Source organism: Lipotes vexillifer, unplaced genomic scaffold (assembly GCF_000442215.2).
Source record: "Lipotes vexillifer unplaced genomic scaffold, Lipotes_vexillifer_v1.1 scaffold926, whole genome shotgun sequence".
In the NCBI taxonomy this organism is placed as follows: domain Eukaryota; kingdom Metazoa; phylum Chordata; class Mammalia; order Artiodactyla; family Lipotidae; genus Lipotes; species Lipotes vexillifer.
This window is the reverse complement of record NW_006798085.1, coordinates 1,009,186-1,019,534: the sequence shown is the minus strand read 5'-3', so window position 1 is coordinate 1,019,534 and position 10,349 is coordinate 1,009,186. Positions and strand designations below refer to the sequence as shown.

The window sequence follows — 10,349 nt, the reverse complement described above, 5'->3', positions numbered from 1 at the left end:
GGGAAAGAGCCTGGGGAGAAGGGAATGGGGGTGAGGGAGTAAAAGAAAGCCACGAAAGGACCATGCAGAAGAGGAGGCCAATTAAAGAGAAAAATGGGAGGAACCATTCAGGGGTCAACTTCTGTTTCATAGTCTGAGGACCTTTCCTGACCAGAGGGCCATCTCTCCCCCTCTCCACAGATGGTGTAGTCCTGGTTGACCCTGATTACTTAAAAGGTCGAAAGAGTAAGTAAAAATCCTTGTTGGTCTCTGTATGTGCCAGGGACCCCAACCTAAAATGTCACACATGCCAGACAAGTAACCTGAATGAGTGGAGTGGACAAGTGGACCAGAGGGGTATAAGGAAATATAAAAGTAGTGGGAACTGTGAATGTCTTGTCTGGTGGAGGCTAACCACTGAGAATTTCAGCCCAGTGTGGCCAGATTTTCCAATTGTTAAAGAGGAACTGGAAATGAAGCTCAGAATACAACCTTGAGAGGCCCAAAGTCTGAAAAGATTCTAGTGCCCCTTCCCCAAATGATATTCAAAATAGATATATTTCTAAAGCATAAATGAAATTTTGTTTTTCAAGATCACACAAAATTTACATGTGTGCTGAAATTAAGTCTTTTTCTAAAATTTCTGATTTTCTCCATTACTGTTGGTGGTGCCTCTGCTTAGGCTGCCCATGGAAAGATCCAGTACACCAGAAATCCATATTTTAATGCAAATTTCCTGATTTTCAAATGTTGGCAACTAACTAAAAGATTTTTAAAGGCCTGGATACATCAAAAAACTATTTTTCCATAGGCTGGTTGTGACCTTCAGCCTGCCACTTTGCATTTGCTTTTTCCTTTAATTGCATATGTCTTTTCATATCTCCTTTGTATAGGGAAACCCATTTTTTCCATTTAAAAAATCCCAAACAAAGAAACAAACAAAACAATAACTACAGCAAGTAACAGCAAGCGACATTGCTCTGGCCACAGTATTATATATCCAGATTACACTGAAATATTGTTTTGCCACTTTTTTTTCTTTTAATTCTTACTCTGTGATCCAATTAGACTGAAAATTGGGTTTGATTTGAAAAAGGCTCAGAATAAATTGATGACTACTAGTTCAGATGTAACCTTTAGATACTGTGGAATAAACCAGACTTAGTCGCTCAGATTAAGCAGTGCAGATAAGCAGTCCACCCAGTTTTAAATATCAGAGGAACTTTGGGGTATGGCCAGTAAATTAACCAACTTATTTAAGACTCTCAATTACTCTGTAGTTCTAAAACCTAAATCATTTTTTCACAGTCCTACAAAGTCTTCAGAATAACCTACAGAAAGAAATCTTTAGTTGAAAAAATGCATGTCAATCCAGGAATAAGATGTGTTTTTTCCTTTAATTCTAATCTTCTTCATGTCCCTTAGTAGTTTTATATTATTATTCATTTAAGTTGTATATATTTAAGTTTATTCCTTAGCTACTGTATATGTTTTGTTACTTTTATGAAGATAATCTTATTTGCATCATATTTTCAAATATGCTTTTTTTTCCTTTTGAGGTGCATTTGTTGATGTGAAATATGCTTACGCTACACCTTGAATGAAAAAGGCTGGTTGTAGGGCAATATATGCGGTTGTGCAAATGAAGTGTGGTTTAACAAAAATTGATGTGGGATCTCTCTGTATTATTTCTTACAACTGCATGTGATGATCTCAAAATAAAATGTTTCATTTAAAAAAGGCAATGAGAGAGAAGTCAATAGCTAAGGTGGCCTTATGTTTAATTATAGAAACAAAGTTGGGAAGCAAATGCAACAGAAATAAACAGCAGTTATCTCTGGAATATGATGTATGATGGCAGGGCTTTGATTCTCTTTGTGTTTTCTGATTGCCACACAATTAATATGTATTGTTTATATAATAAACACAAATATAAATTAATAACTTTAGAATAGATGTTGAATTTAAAAAAAATAAAAACAAGCTATTTCCTAACACACTAAAAAAAGGATGATTCTAAACTGCCAGAGAGCCAATAAGGTCTTGGGTGTGGGTTGATGCCCTCCCCACATGCCACAGCGGGATGTGACAGAACAATTCATCTGATTAACACCTTTACCTCAGGGGCTATTAGATACCCTTCTGCCTGGCCTCACCTGATCTTTTTCTGTCTTATTTCTCATCTCTTTCATTTCCTCCCTTCCATTGCTTCCTTCCAGCCACCTCTTTTCCTCTTTTTCTTATCTTCTCTGTTTCTTCTTTTCCTTTTCCTTTTCTTTCTCTCTCCCTTTCCCACTTTTATTGGCATAATTGGGAACCAAGGTGAATTTAATTTGTTGCATCTTTTGAAAATTGTTAAGTTTGTCTTCATTGTAGAAATATTAGAAAGTACAGATGAAGGAGAAAAAGATTGTAATCCTCTCACCCAGAGATAATCACTAATATTTTACTTCATATTTATTCATATTTTCTGAGCAAAAATATCTATATTTTTATTAAAAATGCTATATTATAAATAACATTTTCTAATCTTTTTTACCTATGCAATATGTAAAAATCTATAAAGTTTTAAGTTGCCTAGTAGTATATTGTATGGGTGTACCATAATATATTTAGCCAACTTCAATCGTTGGACATTTTTTGCTATGATAAACAACCCCATAAAGTACATGCTTGTATGTATTTCTTTTCATACTTGTCCAATTATTTCTTTAGACTAAATGCCTAGAAAAGGAATGAATGACCAAAGGGCAGTCACACATTTTTAAAGGTTTCTATTGCCAAATTGCCCTTCAAAATGGTTGTACCAATTAACTCTCCCTCCTGCAGGGTATGAGGTTGCCCCTTGCCCCAGTCATTATAAACACTACCATTATCATTACTTTCAGTCTTTGTTGTATCTTTTGAATATAGATTCATTTTCTTTGCTTGCCCGTAATTTTAAAAGCAGATAATCTGGCTGTTTGATATTTTGATGTCTTAAAAACACAAAAATGACTTGCTTTCTACTAGTGTGTGGCTCTTGGTAGTTTCCTTTTCTTTGGGTCAGAGCTCCTGATTAAAAGTAGGATTCGCCACCCCTGTTCTAAATCTTTCCTTCCCTCAGTCTCTGTCACTGTCCTTGGACAGCTATCTTTCTGTACCCCATCCCACACCACTAGTGCACTCAAGTGACTTTCTATTTGCCCCTAATCGGAGGTACTAGCTGCAATGTATAAGTTCATTTATAACTGTTCCACTTTTCTAATATTCCCATGATCATCATCATCATCATCATCCACATCTAATTTAAATTTCCAAAGGGATTTCTCATACATCAACTCCTTACAACCATCCTTTGAGTTAAGTTGGGCACGTACGAGACTGGGCTTTGGAGTCAGGCCTGAGTTGAAATCCTGGGCTGTCACTTAGCTGCTCTGAGCTCATTTTCTCTACCTGTAAAGTGGAGATAATAATACTTCAGAGGATTATTGTGAGGTCCAAATAACATACGTAGAGCTCTCAGGGCAGTCCTATTATTGACAGGTGAAATAACTGAGGCTCAGACAACTCGAGGGATTTATGCAAGTCATATTCAAGCCCAAGTATTCTGATGCTAGAGAATTATGTAATGAATACCCTGTACTCACCACCTAGCTTGAAAAAGAATTACAGAATCAAACTGAAGTCTCCTGTGTATCCTTCCCTAATCCCACACTCCTTCCTCCCTCCCTCCTTTTCTTCCTGCCTCCACCGCAGATAATTACTATCCTGAATTTGATGTTTATTACTCCCATGATGTTTCTATACTTCTACTCTATATTTATGTATCAGTGAGCAACTTTGGTACTGTTCTACATGCTTCTCAACTTTACGTACATGGTATCAGATTGTGCATATCATCGTGCAGCTAGCATTTTTTACTCAATAGTTTTTGAGACTTAACCATGTTAATACATGGAGTTTAGTTCATTTATTTTAACCTCAGTTTAGTATTCCATGATATGAATATACCACAACTGTTTACCCATTCTCCCATTGATAGGTATTTAAATCATTTCCAATCATATGCTATGACAAACATTGACGCAATGAACATTCTCATAGGTATCTCCTTATAGACATGAGCAAGACTTCCTCTAAATTCGTCTTAGATCATAAGATATGAGAAGATTCAGCTTTACTGGATAGTGCCCAACAGTTTTCCAAAGTGGTTGTACTGTTTTATTAGCAAATTTTTTTCTGCATTCCCTTGACCAACTACAAATCTCTAGGTCCTTGAATTTTCTCTTGTATCAGTCTTAACATCTTACTGGTTTCCTCATTAATTGAATTGCCCTCTGTAAATAAATAAATAAATAAACCTAGAGACTCTGACAGAAAAAAAAAGTGGTTGTACTAATGTATATTCCCACCACAGTGTGTAATGAACCCTATTGCTCCACATCTGGAGCACTGCTCAACACACAGTGCTGTCAGACTTAAAAGTTTTTGACAATATGATGGCTGTGAAGTGTTATCACATTGTGGGTTTTTAAAAGTTATTTATTTATTTATTTGGCTGTGCTGGGTCTTAGTTGCGGCATGCAGGATCTTCGTTGTGGCATGCAGGATTTTTTTTTAGTTGCAGCATGCAGGATCTTTTAGTTGCGGTATGTGAACTCTGTTTTTGTTTTTTGTTTTTTTTTCCGGTACGCGGGCCTCTCACTGTTGTGGCCTCTCCCATTGCGGAGCACAGGCTCCGGACGTGCAGGCTCAGCGGCCATGACTCAAGGGCCTAGCCGCTCCACGGCATGTGGGATCTTCCCGGACCGGGGCACGAACCCGTGTCCCCTGTATCGGCAGGCGGACTCTCAACCACTGAGCCACCAGGGAAGCCCCATGTGAACTCTTAGTTGCGGCATGTGGGATCTAGTTCCCTGACCAGGAATTGAACCCAGGCGCCCTGCACTGGGAGCGCAGAGCCTTAACCACGGGACCACCAGGGAAGTCCTCTCATTGTGGTTTTAATTTGCACTTATCTGATTATCATTAGACTGGACATGTTTTCATACCTTATTGGTCATTTTGTTTTGCTCTTCTGTGCAGAGCCTATTCATAAACTTTGCACACTTTTATATTGGGCTGTTTTTATTTTTATTACGATTTGTGGGAGTTCTTTATATATTACGAACACTAAACTTTTGTTTGTTATATGTGTTGCAAGTATTTCCTCTCAGGCTTTTGCTTGTTTCATTACTTATAAAGACACTTAATGTAAAGAAGTTTTAAATTTTACTATAGTCAAATGTATTGATCCTTTTCTTTATGGCCATACTGTTTTGATCATATTACACTGTCTCTCCACGTCTTCCTCTGAGCTATTTAAGATCTCCTTTCCCCCTCAGGTCTGACAGGTCACTCTCTTCCTCCTTTGCCTGCAGTGTTTGTCATGTTGACGTGTGCCTTTCGCTATGGCCACGATGACTTGGATGTGATTGGTCTGACGTTCCGCAAAGATCTGTATGTACATGTCTAGCAAGTGGTCCCAGCTGAGCACAGCAGCCCCCAGGGGCCCCTCACAGTCCTGCAGGAGCGACTGCTGCACAAGCTGGGGGACAATGCCTACCCTTTTACCCTGCAGGTACTGACCCCAAGTCCCGGGTAAGGCTTCCAGGGAATATTAAGAAAGGAAGCTAAAGAAGGAGAACAGAGGAAAGGGGTCCCTGTTTCTTCTGTTTGCTGACCTCCTTCTGATCTTTTAGATGGTTGTCAACCTGCCCTGTTCGGTGACACTGCAGCCAGGTCCTGATGATACAGGGAAGGTGAGGTCTGGGTTCTGAAAAAGAGGGACAGGGGGATAAATGGACAAGACTAGAGAAAGGGACAGCTAAGGGACGGGATCAGATATTTCCTTATAAACCCATGAGGAAGGGAGGGGTAGTGTCAGAAATGAGTTCTTCTTGCTCCTGCCCCTTTGCAGGCCTGTGGTGTTGACTTTGAAGTGAAGAGTTTCTGTGCTGAAAACCTGGAGGAGAAAGTCTCCAAGAGGTATTTCTTTGGTCCTCTCCAAAATCCCTGCCTCTGGCCTGCGCCAGAAAACAGATCTTGCTCTCAGGACAGAAACAGCCCTACTTCTAACCTCTGTAGCACCGTCACCACCAACTCAGATGCCCAGTTCTGATTTCCCTCTGACTTCTCTTCTTTGCTCTAGGGCAAGGGTCAGCAAACTTTCCTGTAAAAGGCCGAAAAAGAAATATTCAGGCTTTGTGAGCAATGTAGTTTCTGTTGTAACTACTCAGCTGTGCCACTGTAGCGTGAAAACAGCCATAGGCAGTACGTAAATGAACGAGCGTGGCTTTATTTATGGACACTGAAATTTGAATTTTACATAATTTCCACATGTCATGAAATATTATTGTGGATTTCTTTTCAACCATTAAAAAATGTAATAACCATTCTTAGTTTGTAGGCCATACAGAAACAGGCAGCAGGCCAGATTTGGCCATTGAGCCATAGTTTGCTGACCTGTGGTCTAGATACCTACCTTGAGGGTCCAGAGGAGTTCTCTGACAGAGGTCTCCCACCACCTCCCCTCCCCAAGCAAGGCCTGGGCTATGGGGTTAGCATGAGAAAGGTCTGTGGGTCCTAAGGAGACATTCTGGCTGTCCCCTTGGCCTCTACTTAGAGACTCTGTGCGGCTGGTGATTCGGAAAATCCAGTTTGCACCCCTGGAGCCAGGCCCTGGCCCCTGGGCCCAGACTGTTCGCCGCTTCCTTCTGTCAGCTCAGCCCCTACAACTCCAGGCCTGGATGGACAGGGAGGTTTGTGACCCCCATTTAATGCCCCCTACCTTGCAACCCCTCTGACACCCTTTCTTCATTGATGCCCTACTTGGGAAGATAAGGGTGGAAGCCAGGGTGGCAAAAGCACTGAGGAAACAAATTCTAGGTCTTGATCTGGGTGTTCTCCCTCCAGTCTTATAATGGGCCTCTCCTCCTGCTTCAGGTTCACTACCACGGCAAATCCATCACTGTCAACGTTTCCATCAACAACTGCACCAACAAGGTCATCAAAAAGATCAAGATTTCAGGTGAGCTTCTTTTCCTATCCCCCTGCACCTGGTCCCAAATCCAGAGGTCTTTTTCCAGAACTCTGCCCCACTTACCCAGTCTGCATTCATCTAGGCTTTCCCTCCATTGCAGGCTTAACAGAACACGTATCTCTGTTTGTCCATATGCACATCTTAGTATATCATGAGTAATGTGCCCGTGTACAAGGGCAGCAAGTTGGGGTCTCGAGGATGACTGACTAACTGTAGTCATGTGTTTTTCCCGGCTCTTCAGTTGACCAGATCACAGATGTCATCCTGTATTCACTAGACAAGTACACCAAGACTGTGTTCGTTCAGGAGTTCATGTGAGCTGGCGCTGGGGCCTGGGTCAGAGAGCCAGCAGATAGGGTGGTGGGACGAGGGCCGGGGTCTGGAGGCAGAGGAGGGGGTTGGGGAAAGAAGGAAGTGGAGAAGAGCCCAGGACTGAGGAACATCAAGGTGAGGGTTGATGTGGAAAGAGGGAGGGATTCTCAAGAGAGCTGGAGGGGGAATACCACAAGAGGATCATCAAGTCCTGAGAGAGGGCAGAGGCATAAGTATTTCCCACCAGAGTGAATTGTTCCCACTCTCCACAGTCATACATGCCAGCTCTCTTGGATACTCCAGTAGTTTCATGGAATCGTGCAAAAAACTGGGAATGAGAATCACTTAGTTGGCAAGCCTAGCTTAAGTTCATCTCTTCTTTTCCTTTGAAAGGGAGACTATAGCTGCTAACTCCACCTTCTCCAAGAGCTTTGCAGTAACCCCACTCCTGGCTGCCAACTGCCAGAAACAGGGCCTGGCACTGGATGGCAAATTCAAGCATGGTGATACCAATCTGGCCTCTAGCACGATGTAAGCTCAAATGTAACTCCCAACCTTCATTTTCTACCCCCAACCCATTCTGTGTGCTATATGTACAGTTCTGAGGTTTCACCTTCAGTGAAGCCTACCTGTTTTTAAAAATGTCCCTAGGTCAGTGTTCAGAGCTGCCTCCAGGCAAGAGGGCTGACAGTAAGCTAAATAATACCCATGGGACCAATGGCAGGCTTAGGTCATAGGCAACAAGACAGGAAAAAGTGGAAAGGAAAAATTCCTTATGTTGTATAATATTTTACAGCTCATAAAGGTCTTACGTATGGCACTGTTATCTTCATAAGAATCCAATTAAAGTAGGCTGGATATGTATTCTTATTCTACTTTACACTTAACGACCCTGAGGCTCAGAGAGATGAAGGAACTTGTCCGAGCTTTTGCGTAGCTAGTAAGTGGCAGAGATGGAAAAGATTCTATCACATGTCATCTGGCTCTAACACTGCGATCTCTACAGCAGCTACTCTCTAGTGAAGATAGAAGTTCAATGGAAAACAGATGAGAAATGAGGAGAAAGGACAAAAAGAAGAAAAATATGATAGGAATTGATATAATTCTATCAAATCATTCATTTGGTCCTATGCCTAACACTTGGAGGCCCTAGTGTAAGATGTGTCTCCCACCAAAAGCCATCTGCCACCATCTAACAAGCATTAATTCCCACTGCCTTTCCCTATGCCTTATCAATCATGTAGCTATGGACTATCATTGCTTGAAAGAGCCTGAGAAATCATACAAACAGCATTATTTTACAGATAGAGGATCAGCATCCCAGGGCAATGAAGAGACTTTCCCAAGATCATATAGTTTTCTGTGCCTTATTTTTCAATCAGTGGGTTTTCATTGAACACCTGTTACAGGCTTATTCCTATGCTAAGCAATGTGGGAGGATACAAAGACGTTTAAGACAGTCTCTGCCTTCAGTCAATTTACAGCCTAAACGGAGAACAAAGAGGAATTTAAATGCAATCTAACAGTTAAACATTAGTACGTGTGGTTCAGACTACAAATCCGATAGAAGTTAATAGAAGCCAGCACAGCTGGAGAGGGCTTCCTAGAGGAGACAGAAGGAGCTAGAGCTTGAAGAAGGTGTTGGATCTGGACAGCAACAGAGGAAGAAAAGAGTGTTCCGGGTTGGGAACATAGCCTGTGCAAAGGCTAGAAGGTAGGAATCTGCATGGCACGTTCTGATGATGGAGAGAGCATGGGTCCACTTAGGTTGTATCCCAGGTGTTAGGGAGTTAGGGCAGGAAGGTTAGATTGTTAACGGTCATGAAAGCCAAGCAGTGTAGTAGTCATATTCAGAGAGGTAGGCTCCTGAGCAGAGGGTGACCTGGTAGAACTGGATCTGAGGAACAGAAGTGTGTTCCCAATGAGTAGGAGATCAGAGCCTGGGAGCCCTGTCAGATGACAAAAGGTGCACTGAATGAATTAACCCCAGCCCCTCCCCTCCAAACACACAACAATGAATACTACCACCTCCAGTCTTCGACCAGGAATGGACAAGGAACTGCTGGGGATCCTGGTGTCCTACAAAGTCAGAGTCAACCTGATGGTGTCCTGTGGAGGGTGAGTAAGAGTGCAGGGTCTGTCTGGGCAGGGGCTGGGGAGCCACTTCTGTTTTCCTCCCAGTTGGACTGACCCACTCAAGCTATTCCCCACCCCTTCTCCTGGACCAGTTTCCCAAACCTGTGAGCTCCACGAACAAGCCACCTTCCCTTCCAGAAACCCATTCTGTGGTTGAGTTGGCCTTACAATCCTTCATTCCCCTGCAAAATTAGGTTGCTACTAACCATTTCCAGCTGCTAATTTTAGGGTGTCATTCTACCCTCAGCGTCCTAGGCGACCTGACAGCCAGGTAAGACACTGTGGGGAGGGGGAACTGGGGCAAGAAGGGGAGGATGCGATCAGGAGACCAAAAGAATGACACAGGAGAATCTAAGGGCATCCCAGGACTGAAAAATTGAGGGAGAGGTTCAGGGAGTGGCCTTGGAGGGAAATCTGTAACTCTACCTTGGGATCCTTGCAGTGATGTTGGCGTGGAGCTGCCCTTGATCCTGATGCATCCAAAGCCATCGAACGGTGAGTGACCAGGTGGGACTCACAGGAACAGTGGTCCCGAGGGTGAAGTTGTGTGTGTGTGTGTGTGTGTGTGTGTGTGTGTGTGTGTGTATTGTATATATGGGAGGGAGAGGGTTAAAAAGGGAGAGGAATGAGTAACAGGACATTTCTTCAGGGAACTTATCAGCTTCAATCCATATTTCCTTCCCTCTCCATGCTTGCTACAGAGGCTGCTAGGTAAGAAAATGTGAGGCCTGGAAACCTCGCCCCCCTTCCCCCACTGCCACTCTCCAGTTTATGACGATGCAAATGGAAAAAAGCTTCCCTGGAGTGTTGCTTTCAATAGGTGTGCAGTGGAAACATATGGTTTAGCTTCGTGTCATAG

The 10,349-nt window shown here is 42.6% G+C and overlaps 1 protein-coding gene across 1 annotated transcript in view; it reads left to right on the top strand.

Annotated features, from left to right (window-relative positions):
- ARR3 (arrestin 3) overlaps positions 1-10,349 on the top strand; it is a 12,332-nt gene that overhangs the window by 1,482 nt on the left and 501 nt on the right. The window contains 12 exon segments of the mRNA XM_007470130.1: positions 181-225; positions 5,382-5,581; positions 5,703-5,762; positions 5,921-5,988; positions 6,626-6,761; positions 6,946-7,030; positions 7,284-7,356; positions 7,748-7,885; positions 9,389-9,472; positions 9,738-9,761; positions 9,933-9,985; positions 10,192-10,201. Of these exon segments, the coding sequence (XP_007470192.1) occupies positions 181-225; positions 5,382-5,581; positions 5,703-5,762; positions 5,921-5,988; positions 6,626-6,761; positions 6,946-7,030; positions 7,284-7,356; positions 7,748-7,885; positions 9,389-9,472; positions 9,738-9,761; positions 9,933-9,985; positions 10,192-10,201 (976 nt within the window).